The sequence below is a fragment of the Cyphomyrmex costatus genome, unplaced genomic scaffold (genome assembly GCF_001594065.2).
Source record: "Cyphomyrmex costatus isolate MS0001 unplaced genomic scaffold, Ccosl1.0 scaffold33, whole genome shotgun sequence".
NCBI lineage: Eukaryota > Metazoa > Arthropoda > Insecta > Hymenoptera > Formicidae > Cyphomyrmex > Cyphomyrmex costatus.
This window is the reverse complement of record NW_017277450.1, coordinates 1,586,225-1,603,944: the sequence shown is the minus strand read 5'-3', so window position 1 is coordinate 1,603,944 and position 17,720 is coordinate 1,586,225. Positions and strand designations below refer to the sequence as shown.

At 37.7% G+C, this 17,720-nt stretch overlaps 1 protein-coding gene across 2 annotated transcripts in view; it reads right to left on the bottom strand.

The window, feature by feature from the left end:
* lilli (AF4/FMR2 family member lilliputian) overlaps positions 1-17,720 on the bottom strand; it is a 268,080-nt gene that overhangs the window by 27,552 nt on the left and 222,808 nt on the right. For both annotated transcript variants that reach the window (XM_018542361.1, XM_018542362.1), the window contains exon 7: positions 1,306-1,336. In XM_018542361.1, coding sequence (XP_018397863.1) covers positions 1,306-1,336 — 31 coding nt within the window. The remainder of the gene's footprint in view (positions 1-1,305; positions 1,337-17,720) is intronic.

Here is a 17,720-nt window from a genome sequence, read left to right as displayed (position 1 = left end):
CAACGATAGGGTAAGAAGACCTGGTAAGTCCGTCATAAAAATGTACGAAGTGTTTCGTCTACGAGAAGTGAAAGAAAGTTCCACCAACCGTCGCGTCGTCGCGAAAGCAAGAAACCCATGACATGAGAGAAACTTCGAAACATCTTTATTAGCGGCGTCCACGTGTGTTGCCCGGACTCCCTTCCTCCATCATCGCGACGTGTATTTCCTTTCCCAATTCTTCGCGAATTTCCGGTTTGTTCTTTTTTTTTCTTTACGTACATACGCCGATAACGAAACACGTTACAGCGATCGATTACGAATCACAGCCATCTTCTGCTTTCCGTAATTTTATTTATCCGAGTCGCGCGGATACTCGCGGCACTCTTTTTGCGCGGATTAAAACTGCTTGGTAAGAGTAAACAGTTAGAGACCGCGCGACGACGTGTTTGCATGCGCGCGGTGGAAAACAAAATATTTGACAAAATAGTCAACGTTCCGAAAAATTGCGGCGCGCTGCACGGTTTAATTAAGAGCCCCCCCTCCGTAGTAAACTTTATGGTTTACAATGTAACCAGTATGTTTACCGATGCATCCAGTCGCTCTTTTTTTTATTACTCCATCATATCGGCGCGGTTCGCCCATCATTGATGTAATAATATTATACACATTTATGTAATTACTGATTTAAGCCTATTCTACAGTTACGTAAACGTTTGCAATTATAAGAATTGACCAATCATAATCGAATATGAGGAAAAGTTAGTATATATAGGATAGGCTTTAAACACAATATTAAAAACCGAATTAGTCGACAGGGGGAAAAAAAAGAATACCGATCTCTAAATTTCTTGCAGAAATCTTACTCTAAAAATATTGCCACTATTAAAAAAGAGTAAAAAAATTTGCATTTTTAATAGAGTGGCAGATTTTCTCTTTTTTTAAGTGAGATTTGACTGTTTTGGAATAAAATTTATTCCTAAAAATGAATGAAAATCTGCCACTCATATTCAAGAGTGTAGATTTTTCATTATTTTTTTTAGTGGCAAAATATTTTAACTCTTCTAGAGTAAGATTTAACTCCAAGAAATTTAGAGAGTACTCAAAAGTGATCAACTATTACTCAACTCGAATATGTAATTAACCATCAGTACATACTTCCGTTGTCACACACACAACGCATACGAAATATTTTAAACGAAAAAGAAGTGCTTTTGAATAAGGTCGACTAAAAATGAGGACAGATAAAGTTACTTATGGCAGCTTCATGCGAAGAAGCCATGTAAGAAAAAGTTTAACATGAAAATTTTAGATCGATGTACTTACGCAGGTGGTTTGATGGCGGTATGCTGGCGTTCTGCAACAGAAAAAATAAGAACGGCACAATTAGCAAAATAGATAGAGATTAATTATCATCTGTTTAATTATCGGTCGACCGTGTGCATTATGTTAAAATGAGTTTCCGAATGATTAATGTATTCGAATAAAAATTATTAAACATTGTAGATTAAGTATTCGTGTCAACTTGATGCGAATGTATTCCTTCCTTTGTTTGTAACCCTCTTATCATGAAGAACAAAAGAGACTCAAGGCAATCTTGTGCAGTTAAATTTTTTTTTTTTCAAACTCAATACTATTTCTCGCAAATTTGTTACAATTTTTAAAAATGATAGTAATATCATTATTAAATCGACGATCAATTGTGACATTATTATTCCAGCTTCAATTTATGATTGTTTTAAAATTTGACAGCCAACGAAGCGTAGTTTATATGTATAACTAAAAATTATGTTTAAAATTTACGTATACAAAAATTATTAGACGCCAAGATCTAGCCATCATCATCATCAAATCGATTTGTTGTAATTGTGATATTATTATCATCTTCAATTTATGATTGCATTTCAAACCGACAATAAGCGGCGCGCAATTTATATAATTAAAAGATGTATTTAAAATGTACATATAAAAAAAAAATATATATATATTACTAAATACTTTCTAGCCTAATATATTATTTGACAAGAGCTAATCTCGATCTTATTGGTTCCTTTCTTTATCTATTCTTTATTTATTCGATCCTTTACTTATTTTATATTCTTAAAACAATTTAGAGAGAGATTAACTTATTATTATTCTCTTCTTCAGTTTTAAGAATCTCTTCTCTAATTTTTTAAAAGTTAAACCTACTCTCTTGAGAGAGAGACAACTTCTTCAAAAGTCTATATAACTTCATCCACAAACATTGAAAAATAACTATGAACACATGATAAGGTTATAATCGTCGTGCAATTCAATAGAAGAAGTGGTTAACAAGTTCAAGGCGAAAAAAGATTCAGGTAGATTGATACATAAAAATATGGATGCATGAAGAAGCGGTTTGTTGTTCCACACACAGTGGTCTTACTCGGGACCGTCTGTCATATACGAGAAATTCGCCTTTAGAAATTCGATGACCTGCTTGCTACCACAACAGAGGGGGAACAGAGGAAGTAACGAAGAAAGGAAGAGGTGGAATAGCAGAGCGCGCGGGTCGACCAGCATTGCGTAAACAATAACGTACACGCAACGTGCACGCATGAACACAACGCATGTCATGGGAAAGGGACTCCGGGGAAGCTTGTGGACGAGTCTGCGGCATGAAAGCGAATAGTGCGGAGAGTGCACGGTGTTAAATTCGAAATATAGAGGGCTGAACACACAGGGCGGACCAGCCGAGGCGCGCACACACCACCCGTCGTTACAGGACGCCGTATTTTATCACCCTCATTTTACCACCACACTTGTCTAATGTAAAAGCGCGTGCTTCGACGTTATTACGAAGCCACGCAAGAAATTGTTGCGGCAGCCGGAAATAATTCCGGCGAGAGGAAGTGAGGTTCCTTTTATGTGTGAGACCGAAAGATCTGGATTTCATGTTGTATTAAATATACTAAAAATTATAATTTTTTTTTTCTTTATATGGAAAAGACGATTTTATATAAAGTAAAGTCTAAAAATTTAGCCAGATACAGATCTAAAATTTAATTTTGTTGGACCATCAAAATAATTATTCAGAATGTTCGAACTAGTTGTTAGAATGACAAAACTATTTACAACATGTTATACTCATTAAACTTGAGATTCTTACTTTAATGATCTAACGAAATTATTTACAGATCTTTATGTATAATAACTAAATTTTTAGATATGTTATCAAAATCGTTTTTTACATATACATAAAATTGAATAAATCTTGAGAAACAAATACATTAGATAATTATAGTGTCCTTTTTTCTTTGTACATCTCTGCATATTTTTGGCAGACAATAAAAAATATTTATTTTTCCATATTACATAAAATATACACAGAGAAAAGTTTCTTTAAATTAAACAAAATGCATTGGAATAGTCCAACCAAATGGATGTTAAAATTAAAAATGTGATTATATTTTCATTAAAATAATATTTTTTAAATTAAACACAAAATGTTTCTTTTAAAATTAAATTTTTTTTAATGAAACAAATAACATTCTCGAGCCCAAACAAATCTTTTTCTCTGTATATATTAAATAAAAACCTTGATAAATAAATACGTCGGATAGTTATCACTTTTTTTCTTCTATACATTTTCACATGTTTTTTTATAAGACATTAAAGCAGTTTTTGTAAGACTGAAAGACTTGATTTCGTATTAGCATTAAATATTAAAAATTATAATTTTTTCTTCATGTTGCATAAAAATGAATAAATAAACCTTGGCAAAGGAACATAAAGTAATTGTCAGGTTTTTTCTTTACACATTTCTACATGTTTTCTTTATAGGTGACACAAAAAAATATTGTTTTATAGGCTTGTTGAATAATTTATATTCATGATCAGAAGACACTCGATTATAATGTCAATAAACGATTGTATAATTGCACACACCGGGGCACTTATTATTCATCGGACATCATGGCCGTCATTTCAACAATAGATACGAAATTATCCGACGACCTTCCGCCGCCTAATTATCAATATTCGTTGCGTTGCAGTCCAGCGGTCGACTCGGTATACGGATGACTACGATCAATCAGTGACGCAACGCACAATAACCGCTCTCGATGTCAGAAAATAATTAGCGCCAAAGTATCACGAGGCCGTTGCGTATCTTGTTAGCAGACGTGTGTCAATAATTGAGCCGGATGAAGTGAATCTCTTAACGTGAAAGTTTACGCCTCCGTAATTCTCACCTGATGTCTAAATAAAATATAAAATGCTTAAACGAAAAAAAGACAGAGAGTATATCTCTCTCTCTCGATGTCAATTAATATTATTTAGAAATATAGATGGAATATCATTCTGCGACTTTGAGCGCATAGAACGGTTTTGCTAAAATATCTAAAAATTTAGTTAGATACAGATAATTTTGTTGGACTATTTAAATAATTATACGGAACGCTTAAACATTGTGAAAACGCTGCAAAAATTTTAACATTCTGCATGAGAGAAAAATGTTTGATATTTGTAACTATAATTGCGTGGTAAAATAATTATGATTATGAGTTTTGTTTTTAGTTACTTTTTTACTGCTATAATGTTAGTAAAATAATAACCATATGTAGGTGTTCTTTCAAACATAAAAAAAAATCATATTATAAATTACGATCATTTTAAATATTGATATGGTAAAATATCAAGGCAAAAATGACAAATGATATAAACAATTTTTATTCAGTAAATATAATCGCAATATATAATAACTATTTTCTTAAATTTACTGATTCTTTATATAATGATAATAATAACTAAAACGTATGTTTATTAAACTAAAGATCCAGATGCAAGCCGCGCGCGCGCTATCAATAGCACAATTAACTATGTACAGTTAAAACAATTGTGAATATATAGTTGTCCTAAAAAAGTTATCCTAAATTATAGTTAAATTAAGTAATCGCAACCATTTTGTTCTACAGCAATCAATTTAAACATCCTATATAGTTATATTTGGATGGTCCAAACAAAATTATTTTCAGATCTGGATTTAATTAAATTCTTAGATATTTCAACGAAACCATTCTTTCCGTACGCGACTAGTCCGCGACGACCAATGCGACTCGTATAAATAATTTCACACGTTAAATTTATCCCCTCGACGCGATCTATATCATTGCCGACCGACCCCTTTCTCTGGTTGAGAAACGCGGGGAACTCGTTGTCAGCGGACGTGCTGATGATCATCGAGATTCGAAATTTGCAGCGTTCTCCAGGCGCGTAACAATGTTGACGTCGGGGCAACCCGTGCAATGCGCGCGCCACGCCGATGCAACAATGCGCTGTAAATTCATCGTCCGAGTTATCTCCGGCGAGCTCCGTGAGTCATCGACCGCCGTCGTCGTCGTCGCGCCGCGATCGATTGGATCAAGCAAATAGAGAAACAGAGAGCGAGAAAGCGAACTTCGATGTTGCGCACCTGATGATAACAGAAGGTAGCTGACACCGCCCTGAAGTAGCTTGAATCTGCTGAACATGAGTTATCGCTGCTGTTGTTGTTTCTGTCTCATGTTATTCGCGCTCGTAAAGTAATGCAGTCATCGGACGGCACGTTGTTGTCGGAGATGCTGCATCGAGATGCGACTTCTGACGCTTAGGAATCCCTGGTGAGGTTTGCTTTCCAGACTCCGTCTGATCACGTAAGACTATGTATTCACAGGATTGTCGAAGTAACTCGTTGATTCTTCAATTATTTATCGCTGAATTTCGCAATTACAAAACATATTCTGAATTAAATTTTACCCGTTGTGTCTTTCTTGCACTCATTCGTTTCAACGTTTTACTTTTTTATACTTGCATCTTTATTAGTTATGTTAGATGCCAATTATCTAATTATTCGGCTGAGAATAACCAAGTTATTAAATTAAAACGTCTTTTCTGTCACTAGTCTTTATACGTATATTATATTTAATAAATGTATTCACTTAATTTGAAGCTCGTTTCATATGAATGACCTCTCTTCCTTCTCATTCTTATTTGGTAAAACGAGCACAATTTATTATTGATTTGAATTAAATTCGCACAATCCTGTCTGCGAATCTGGGTTATGACACAGAGTTGTATCTTCAAGAGATATTTTCTGTTATCGAAATGGATTACGTTTAGCCTATTATTACGTCGCACAATACACCGAACCAACGGTGGAATCAGCTTTATCTCAGGAAATTGCGAGAAGTGGCTGGCGACGTCCGCTCGCCGCACAAGCCGAGCATTCAGTGCGCTTAAATACAAAGCTCACATTATCCAGGGGACATTGAAAATCCGCGCGCGCGCGCGCGAGAAACGAATCCAAACTCGCGTCACACACGCGAGGCCGCGCGGATAAAAAAAGTGGCAAAAAGTTTTCTTCAAGGGTACGCGAAACGTCTGATCAAGATCCACCGAAAACTATTCCAGCCGTGAACGCGAGGCTCTAATAAAAGTCAGCGAGCCTGCTCAATATCCACGTCATGGCACCCTCAAAGAAACCTATCGTAAGGGTTAGGTGCTGGCGTGTGAAGAATTTTTCAAGATCGCAAAATTGCGAGGCTCCAAGACCTTCGGCGCGTTTCGTTAAAACTTGAGGAAGTTCGGATTAACTTTCAGCCGTAGGAAAAAAAAAATAGAGATTAAGCAATCAAGTATCACACGTCACAGGGCGTGAAAGAAGAAAGGGTTGTTCAAGGTCGACGGAGGGTGGATCCACGTTTTCGTGCCGGAAGCGTCAACACGCCCCCTCGGGGCTTGCTCACACGTGAGCGGGAGACTGACCCAGACCCGGCTGACTATAGCCGGATAAAGGTTCCTCTTCGGGGTCACCTATGTACACACTTTGGTAAACTTTGCGGCCACGCGACGTATGTCCTCCTCTTGGGACGCTTTAGAAACGAGTGCGCTAGCGACACGTGTACCAGTCCGAGCACTTCGGCACCGTTTCCTCTTCGTCGGCCAGCGATGTTAATTGTTCTTACTGAAAGGAAGTAATTGTCATTCCAGCAACGTTCCGAGGCGACGCATGCGTGAGCACGTGAATGATGACAGTAGATGGCGGTCAATAAGAACGCGCGCGGGATCACGTCCCACGAAGTGCTCCTCTTCTTCTTCTTCTCTTCCTTTGCCCACTAGAACCTTAAAGGTCCCAAGTACCATATGTAAGTGATAATATAAGAAAAATATTAAGGCCACTGCAGCGCGATTCAAACCAAAACTCGTTTTCTGAATTTCCCTAAACTGTACCATCACTCTGTCATCACTGAGCCACACAGTCTCTAAGTTGACATTCACTCTTGTGTTTACTTATACATTTCTCACAGTACCAACTGTTTCTCACACTTACTGTAGGTATATTTTTTTTACTCTCGCACTAAACTGCACTAGAACTCTCTTTCATATTAAATATCAAACGTTTTTCATACAATTTTTCCACTTCAAGTTCCGACAAAAAAGCATACACGAGTTGAATCGCAGAAAACAGACCTCTTCTCTTCTTTTTTTAGTTCAAGTGCTTCTTCTCAGGAAGAAATACGTGTCGAGGCTTCCACTGAGGCACCGATCGCAGCACTCTCGCTGACGCGACTGATCGTATCGAGCGAACGGATCAGCTGCCGTGAAAAACGAGCGCCCCGTGTCCGTGAATTCAGATCGCTGTCCCCCTAAGGTAACTTCCGGCGATGCTCTGAAATTATCGATTTTGCGGCACGTGGCGTGACTCGGTATTTTACTCATTTAATGCGCGGCACGATTATTTACGAGAACCGCGCGTTTCACAAAGTTCGGGTAATCTTAATTACAAATTTCTCGCTTTTCATGATGAGATGTGATATAGATCGTAATATTGGTTCGTCGTCTCCACGAGGCGTCGCGGAATGCGGCCCTCTCGTTTATAAAGTCATGAAGAGATTCTCCGCCTTTGTGCTCCAGTATATTGGCGGGACCTCGTTTCGAAACCGAGCTTCGATCGATGACACAGGTTTCCTCGTAATTTCTCGTCAACGTCGCAACGACGGTACAATTGATCGACACGAAACTAATTTTAATGAGACAGTGATAACTCGCTGACGACAACGAATGATAAATATGCGCGCAGAGAACGGTCCGCTTTATGAAGAACGTCACGCGATACACTTCATCGCGAGCCAATAGGGACGCGCCATCGGTTGAACCTTGTTTTGAAACTCAACACCAATCGATACTGCGCACAACTTTGTCTGCACGTAATTCCCACCCCCTCATCAACATTTCAACGGCGAGTAGAATTTAAATGAGCGTCAAGCTCGATGACACGCACGTTGATTAATTCAAGCATGCACACGCACGATCATCGGTTCCGCGCATCTCCTCTCTATTGTTGTACTCCACGCACTCCGTCAAATTGAGCCTCGGAGGGCTGTATCTCCGTCGAACACTTCACACTCGAAAAACGATTGATTACAGTGCGTAAACTTGCAAATCGGTCAACACTTCGTCGACGCAGGTTTAAATATCATCGAGCGACGATGGGCTTGATGACACGCGACGTTACTTTCTCATCGCGTGTTACGCAATCAATAGGGGGAACGGAGTGAACCCCCCCCCCCCCCTTCGGTTAAAGGTTCTCACCAGGAGGAAGGATTTCACACTCGACTTCGTTCGAATCGATCCGCGCGATAATAATACAACCTTAGAAATCTTCGTCGACTTGGCGTCGTTATATGGTCTCACGACATAAGGACGAATCTAATTGTAAGTAGAAATTAATGGAACTTGACCAAGTTTTTTCGTGTATACGCAGAACATACATACTATATGAAAGTATAAGTAATTACTTGTTTCAAGAGAGTGTGTATTTCAAAAGTTCATATTTCTGTAAATCTATCATAAGTTTATTACAAGCATTTTTATTCAAAATGTATTCTGAATTCTAGTGAGTTTAATACCTCAATTACAAAATTATCAAATTAAAACAAATTTGATTTGCTTATTACATAAAGTCGTTTCTCTTCAATCAATTTTAAAATATTCTCCAAAAATTTATTCTTTTGAGTACATAATAAAATGAGTGTTTTCATAAAATTAAAATTTTATAAAAACTCATTATTATGTACTCAAATAGGTAATAAATAAATTTATTATCAAGAAAATACTCTTTTTAACAAACAACCGTTATTTAAAAAAGAACGAAATAAATTGAATAATCAATTTTTTTTTTTAATAATAGAATATTTTTCTGTGTGCACAAATTTTTAATATATATATTTCAAGATTATTATACAAGAAAATATTCTTTGTTAAAGACAACTATTTTACTTAAAAGGGACAAAATAATCACTTTTCTTATAGTAATAGAATGTGCTATCTTTCTGCGTGCGCTGAAATTCCGACCGTTCAGAACTGGTTCGCGAGCTTCTCGGCAACACTTTGCAGCGATACAGTCGACTGCGGCGGTAGAGAAATTTAAATCACGCTGGCGCGACTGCAACGTGTACGGTCTAAGCGACGCGCGTCGGTTGACTGAGGCTCGAAGGGGCCCCTTCTAGTCGAGCGGCATGGCATCATCGCGGCACGATTTTCTGCTTACTACCGCCACCACCGCCGCTGCTGCTGCTCCTGCTCCTGGCTCTTGCTGTTGCTTGCCGCTGTTGCTTCGCTGCCGGGTGGCGCGCCGGTGGTATGGTAAACGGGCCCCGGAACACGCGCCGACGAGAGGGGCCCCTGCGCGAACACGAACGCGCGCAGCTTGGCAAGCAGACGGTCGGCTTCACCTGCACGCACCGAGGGCTTTGTTACGTATACCCCTCCCTCTTTTCTTAGGCCCGCGTCGGGGCCCTACAAGCTGATGCCAAGCGCCTACGTGATCGTTCGTAATATCGCGCGCCTTCGAACTGTCGTCAGGGTTGAAGAACCCTCCCCTCGGAAACGAGGAAACTTCAGCGGGAACTCAGCTCGATTGAGAGATTTATGCGTGTTTAGGTTGCCAAGGGAAACCTTTCTCCCCCGAAATTTATCGACGATTTTGCGCGCCCGTCGTACACGAGGTAAAATACACAAAGGTAAATACTACAAGGGGATAAAAGAAATCTCTTAAAATGTAATTCCGGATATCTGTGCGAGCCTCCGATTGGAAGGTCTTAATTACTAATCCATCTTCGAAGTAAATAAATGAACAAATATTAAATGACTTTCTCAACTGTTTTAATACAAATTTTAAAAACAGAGAACGTTAGACCAATAATTGAATCGGAGCCATGGAACAACTTTCGATGATTATCTTTGTTAATCTCCTCCTCCTCACTACTCGCTATGTAAAGCATAAAAGAATATATTTTCAATGTTTGCGCGTAAAGTGCATCGACATACTGTTTATACCGGCTTGGGGATTTCTACATTTATCAGGGATTTTTACATCTTACTCTCGTATTTCATTGCACTTTCAGCTTTTACGAGGAGCGGAAGTTTATCGCGGAATCCGAGCTGCGACATGACTAAACGTGGCTCGAATTAATGCATTCAATGACGCAAGATTCATCGATGATCGGCACTTGCTTGTTTAATTAGCTCCAATTTATACCAACTATTTATGTAACAGATTACGTTACGAGAACAGTATTATATCTGTACGACAATAATAAGCTGAAAACATAAACTTGTAATCTAGAAACGTAAACTTTTTAAATGAATTTAAATTATAAATTTCTATAGATTTTTTAAAGAATGTATCAGAGGTGTACAGTTTTTGCAAAAAATGACAGGAATTTATATTGTGCTTTCTGTATTAATATTTTTTAAATTTTCTCTCTTTTCACGAATCCAAATCGCACCAAACTTTCATACTTTTACAAGAGAATTTAAATCGTAAACAATAAAGGAAAGTATGAGTTCTGTAAATTGTTGATTTTAATCGTATTCCAGCCCCTCAAAGCTTTCCGTTCTATATCTCACACTGCTACTGTATTTTATACACTTTTTATAGCGTTTCCTTATCTACCCGCAAGAAACTTGTTCCTAAACAAGACTGTCCGCCTTCTTCCCACCATTGAATTATGTGCCGCTCGTTACTTCGATTACCCGAGCTTTTTCAGAACGATCGCCGTGAGGGAGGAGAGAGGCCGTGACGCCTCGTAACGATAAAACGTTTTGCACGCGCTGGGACGATGATGCATCGCTCGGAACGAGCCGAAGCGAAGGAACAATGAATAACCACCAGTCGACGGTGCGCCGCGATGCATCGTGATGCGAATGGGTGATAACAATAATTACGAGAGAGCGTTCTCACACTCGCTTTAAAAAGCGACTACTGTGGACGCAAATATTGTTGTAACGCGGCCCGCGCTCGTGCCGCTTCGTCGAGGTGGAGTGCTTCTACCGAATCCGAGGCGTGTCGTCGTCGTCGTCGGCCTCGTGTACACCGCGGCGAGCGCCGCGAATGCAACACGCTCGACGAGAGCGCATCGTACACAAGTGGCACTCCGATACACCGAGTAAGAGCCTTCGTCTTTCCTCGTGTTTGCCGCCTGCTCGACGCACACCTCAAGCATTCTTGAGGCGCCCACTTGGTTTCCCTTACCTCATTACCCTCCCTCCACCTATACGACTCGCTCTCACACGAGGGTGCGAAATTAATGCAGCCGTACGAATTGATACGCTCCGCGATTCGATATGCATCGGAGACGACGCGCTAAACGTTAAATATGCTTCATCGAAAGCGAAATGCCAAGGACTTTGAAATTCACCGGCCTGTGCTACGACCGGACTGTTAATTAAAGTGAGTCTCGGGGGTTGTGGAACATTTAATATTCAAATTGTCTACGTGAATCCCATCAAATTGATGACATGGCTTGATAACTCCGAATTTTTATATAAATGTGTTTTCAAACCGGTAGAATGCATGCATTTCATAAAGTTTGTACGACGCAGAAACGATTGCGATGTAATAGCCATCGTAATTATCTTGGATTACCAATATAAAAGCGTTAAATACGCGAATGCAGAGTTATAAAAATAAACAGATTCGGGAAAACTAACGAAATTAACAATTTCTACGTACATTTCGTTACATTTTTAGAGTACACAGATGTGGAAAAAAAAAAAGACAAATATAAATCTAACAGCAACGAGAATTATTTTCAAAATAGACTCCGACGTTGTGTGTGTGCTAGTCCAGAATTATTTTTATTTACGCAATCATTTTTGCTCTAGTTACTCTTTTTGTCACAAACTTTTCCGAGAAAGTGCCTTGAAAGTTATACGAGGGCTACGAAACGACAAGTTCGACAGAAAACGTTCGATGGCCAGTTGTTGCTCGTACATGCGTATCGATCGATGTGTCCATCGCGCGCGCGCGCGACCTGTGTTTATGTTAATGTGTGCGTGCGTGTCGGTCGTGAACGGACCGCGTCCATGTATTATTAAAACGTATAGTTAGTCGGCACACGCCAGGACGGCGTATGGCGGTTCCATGTGCACCTGTTTGACCAAGAGGAGGATCTGGTTGGACCACCTTGCCTACCCATCCAGAAATGTCACATACCTTATCCTATAATGCTATAACTTTTTCCTGATTTCCAGAAAATTTCACAACTTCTTTCTCTGATATTTTCAATAAATTTTGAAATTTTTTGTATTTTCGTCCCGATTTGGAAACCGCGTTAATATTTTATTATTTTATTCAAATCAATTTAACATAGCAATGTAAATTACTATTAACGTCGCTGACATAATTGCTTGCACTTAATTGTTAAGTTGAAAATATTCCAAAAACTGCATATGTATGATATGTATTAAATTTCTTTAAAACCCAGAATTTTAATTTTCCAGAAAAATTTGCAAAATTTCTTGATTTTTCCTTAATTTCCTTTACTGTTTTCAATTTCCTTGACACTTCGCTAATTTCCCTAATTTCCAGTTTTGTAACATCCTACCATCCCAATCTAGTTTTGTAACGTCCCTGCCATCACAACTTTGTCTCTTTTCTTTCCATGTTGCATCACTTTCGCCACTCTCCCATCCTTGTCCTCCTACCCTTTCATCAACCGTCAATTCTGGAGATTTTCTCTTCCCACTCTTGCATTTCGATAATCCACGATGATGAAATCATGACGCATTATATCACTCGGCCTCGTTCCCGAAATTAGGTCTCCGAAAGCAAACCAGATATCAATATAACCCGAGGGCAAGCGATTTAGCGGCGGGGCTTATTTCGATGTCGAGGGAATGACGTATCCCGGCATAAAATCAGAATTCACCCTTCCGCAGATCTCCATAAATATTGTCGATCAAATAGCAGGGAAGAGATTATGAAATACCATTTTGTTTTATTGAAATAACTCACACACAATCAGATGTTCATATGACGTAACTACTTTTGATAAAAGTTGTTAACTATAGAATGATACCAATTACAAACTGTAGATCTTCGGGTATTAAGTATATATAGAATGCGAATGCAATTTATAAAAAACTGAAGAACAAAAAAAGTTACAGTTATGAAATAGGGGAATAGAATACCCGTATAAATAACTTTATACGTGACATAATTTTACATATCAGACACACACACACACACACACACACACACACACACACACACACACACACACACACACACACACACACACACACACACACACACACACATTGTTTCCAAATTTAGTTTAATTGTATTTGAAAGCCATATTCAAGGATTCCAAGCTTAACATATACACAACACAATGATTTTCTGGTTCTATACTGCACACGATAGATCGTTTCATTACTTTCGTATCAATACACCCAGAAAAGTAATGTTTAATTTTAAGATATTAAAATGTTTTTTATCTCCGCCTTTAAAAAAACACTTAAAGAGTTTTAATTTTAAACTATTTCAATAAACAAAACACTATGTGTTTGGATTGAAGCATTATGTATTTCAAATTCAAAACACATAGTGTTTATTGAAAAATTAAACCCTTCTTTTTACAGTGTATACAAAAATTATAAAGTGATTCTTATATGTACCTTAACATCTTTAAAAAGATATTTATCAAGTTGTGTATTTAAAAAAAAGAAATAATAAAGATCATTATTTAGCCAAGTGCTTTCGGTATTTGAAATAGAAATACGCAGGAATAATTTGTGTAAGCGTTAAAATTAATATCAACATATTTCTCAAAAAAAAAAAAAAAACACTACTTAAAGAGTATACATATAAAAATTGAGAGTACCTATCTATTTCTAACCACCTTCTTTCTTCTATTTCTTTTTAAATCAAATAAACATTTTATTTTCAATCTCGACGAACGTAATGAAAAAGTCATTTATATCCGACGGACTAAGTAAAATGTTCCTTTTTATAATCGCCCGAGTGATTCTAGTGTGTATTAATTACGCCTACTAATATCCGACTTCGATAATCGATTACGTTTCGCTTCCTTCGTTGCAATCGGCAACGCGACGCGATACATCGTGTACTTATTGTCGTGATACGTCGAATTGTTCATGTGCTGCTATCGCGATGACGCAGATGGAGTCCGACGATGGTGGCGATAAGTCATCCTCGACAGATCTACGGCCCACACCTCTACCTTTTCCACGTAGCAGCGCGTAATAATGATGCAAAGAGCCTAACGCGAATTACAGAAGTTGCTATTTAAAAGCGTGTTTCCATCACGTTCTTCCATTCCCGACTAGCGAAATCATCAATTGGAATGCTATGAATCGAACAACAAATATCTCCCATCACGTATACGCGGGAATGAATCCTGAATTAAGTTTTGCAGTCTCTCGGCGTCGACGAGAAGTCTGGTCATATTTTGAAATGTCATGCCGCTGGTGTATAATTCACTTAATTTTGACATATTCACGATGTAGAAGCGTGACTTGCAAAAGTGTTTTTATTGCGTTTTTATTAAAGCTGTTACTGATCATGGCGCTGATAACACATAACAAGTGTATACGTATCGCCAGCTTCTCCTTTATTGAAAAAATTATCGCGAGAATTTTAACAACGTGCTTTATTTCAATAAAGCACGTCCACAACGTCATCTACGTTAAAAAGAAACACTCTTGCGGACTCTAACATGTGCATTTCGAAGTTAATTAACCATCCAGCTGGGTACGCAAGCTGACAGCTTTGGATCCTTAATCAAATCAAATATCGCAAAATGCCGTGCCACGACTACAAAACTTCCAATTAGTTGACCCGAACTGGAACATATGGGTCCTTGTGACCCTGAAACACTTTCCTAATATTATAATGACTTGGAATAATTTGATGTTCCACGATTCTTCGCACTTTTGTTCTATTCGTATTATCGTATCATATTTGGGCTAACAATAAGTTAAAATATTACAATTTTTTATACATAAAAAATTTTAAAACTCAGAATATTTCAGATTAGACGTTAAATTAACTCTTATTATTAGCTGCAGGCATTGTATGTTTTTAGTATTTTTTCATGTGCTATTGTACATATGTTAATTAACTGTAAGCCGTATATATCATTCAATAAAGTTTTTATTATTATTATTATGTTAAGAAAAAAACAGAAAAAACCGCTCCATAAATAAGTACGTATCAACGAAGAAAATCAATTACAATAACTAAGTTAGTTGTTGGAATATAATTATTCAAATACATTTATATATTTTTAGATATATTAATCTCAGACAAGTATATGATACTAGGCGTCAATTGATTCTCTCTTTTCTCTCTTAGTTCTTCTAGAACAAAAACTTTAGTAGTCCCAAGGGTATATATGTTTCTTTGGCGTGCGTCACAAAAAATATCTCTTTCTGTTATAAGTAAATTATGGTCTTTTTGCAATATAAGAGCCTCATAAAATAAACGACAAAAAACAAACATTTTATAAGATAATGCTGGAAAAAATATATATGCATGAGGAATCCAAGTAAAACAGTTTTTAACACGATTATCTCGAGTTCATATTTTTCGCTATTGAAACAGCGTAAGTACATCCGTGATGTCATTTTAGACGATGTCACTTTCTTTAAGAAGAAACATGGTCATAGATAACACAAGCGTTTCAAAATTACTTTAGCACAACCGAGAAACGTAAATCGCCAACGTGACCTAGATTTCTCGTAGTGTCACTACGAAATTCTGAGTCACTTCCAGGTAACCGATTGCCTCCTCGCGTACGATGTCATATTAAGCAATACCCTTCATTGTTGTTCGGTCGGCTATGATGATAGGGAATTACTTGACTGTAACGCTTAATTTGCATCCGCAGGAAAGTACGAGCGGCGAGCTGACGAAGAGAACGTAGGCGAAACACGAAGAAGTGCATTACCAAGGCATAAAATCAAGAGAGACGAGCCGACAAACGCAACCTCCTCCCGCCCGTAAATAAACACAAGAATGTAATTACGTAATGTTAAAAAGATTTCTTAATAAATACATCAATTTACATTTGAATAGAAAAAAAAAAAGAATCTACGATTGTCATATTAACTATATAATGTCATTTCACATTTTCTTGATTTTGTTTCACTTCACAATTCCTTTGATTTATGTCAGAATTAATCTGCCGTATTAACTCAAACACACACAAAAGCTTGAACATTATTTTTTTCAACTTTAAAATGGGGTAAAGAAGATAAAAAAGCTAACGCCGTTGTCCGACAAAGGGCAAGTCGCATTTATTGGCAGGTTATTCGAGTTTACCTACAAAAAGCATTCGCTTTTTTTACGTTGTCAAGTGTGAAAGAAGCGAGGTTACATGTGACGGCTTTGTTATATATAAACAGTGCAATAAGAGCATAAGCGAAATGCGCTCTTTTATTAATAAAAAGTGAAATAAAAGGTAAAATAAAGTAAAATAAAACTGTCAAACGGTTTCTTATATTCATTAAAAAATCTACCTCAATCCAATTTCACTTTGTTTTATTATATAACGATGTTTCAGCGTGTTAATCGAGATCCAAAGGGGAAGAGAGAGAAAAAGAGGACATCTAGATTGTGATTTCTCTAAAATAATTCGATTTTTAAACCAATTAAGGAGTTCCTAAAGTCTGTTTTACCGATTTAATAGAATTTACGATTTATATGTGTCATTGACACATCACTACACAGTAAACATTACTACATCAATATCGCATGCACACAAATTTTCTAACTAATTAATCTTTCATATCTAACAATAAGCCTAATTCTAAGAACTCAGCATTACTCGTACTTGTTCATGTAATTCTTAGTCCTTAGATTATTTTATACGTGTAAGTAAAAGTCGATAACAAAATTGTAATTTTCCATATTAGTACACACATAGTTTTCGACATAAAGTAGACCAGTTTGGACTACATTATCATTTATATTTTAACTGTGGGAAAGAATGTTTATATCTGCACAGTTAAAAAAATATTGATTTTAAAAATAATCGACAAAACAAGAACAATTTCAACAAATTCCGAACTTCCGATCCTCTTAAGAGAAAGCGTCACGTGTCGTCCGCTTTAGGCGAAGGAATACTCGTATATATATATATATATAAGAATACGTAAAATGTCATACGGTCGGCGAGATCCGAGTCTTTTGTATCAAAAGAGAGAACGGGGAATATCACGCCGAAGGGATGAGGCAGGCTGCGCTATATACGCGAGAGGGATGCAAGGGAAAAACGTGAGCCGACATGTGCCATCGGCCGGCGCGGCGCGGCGCGACGCGGCGCATGGCGACGACCTAGTTTGCCGGCACTCCAGGACGCCCCCCGATGCGGAATCGACTTGCATAAACGCTACCGGCAGGCGGCTCCTTCGAGCTTATCCAAACGTAT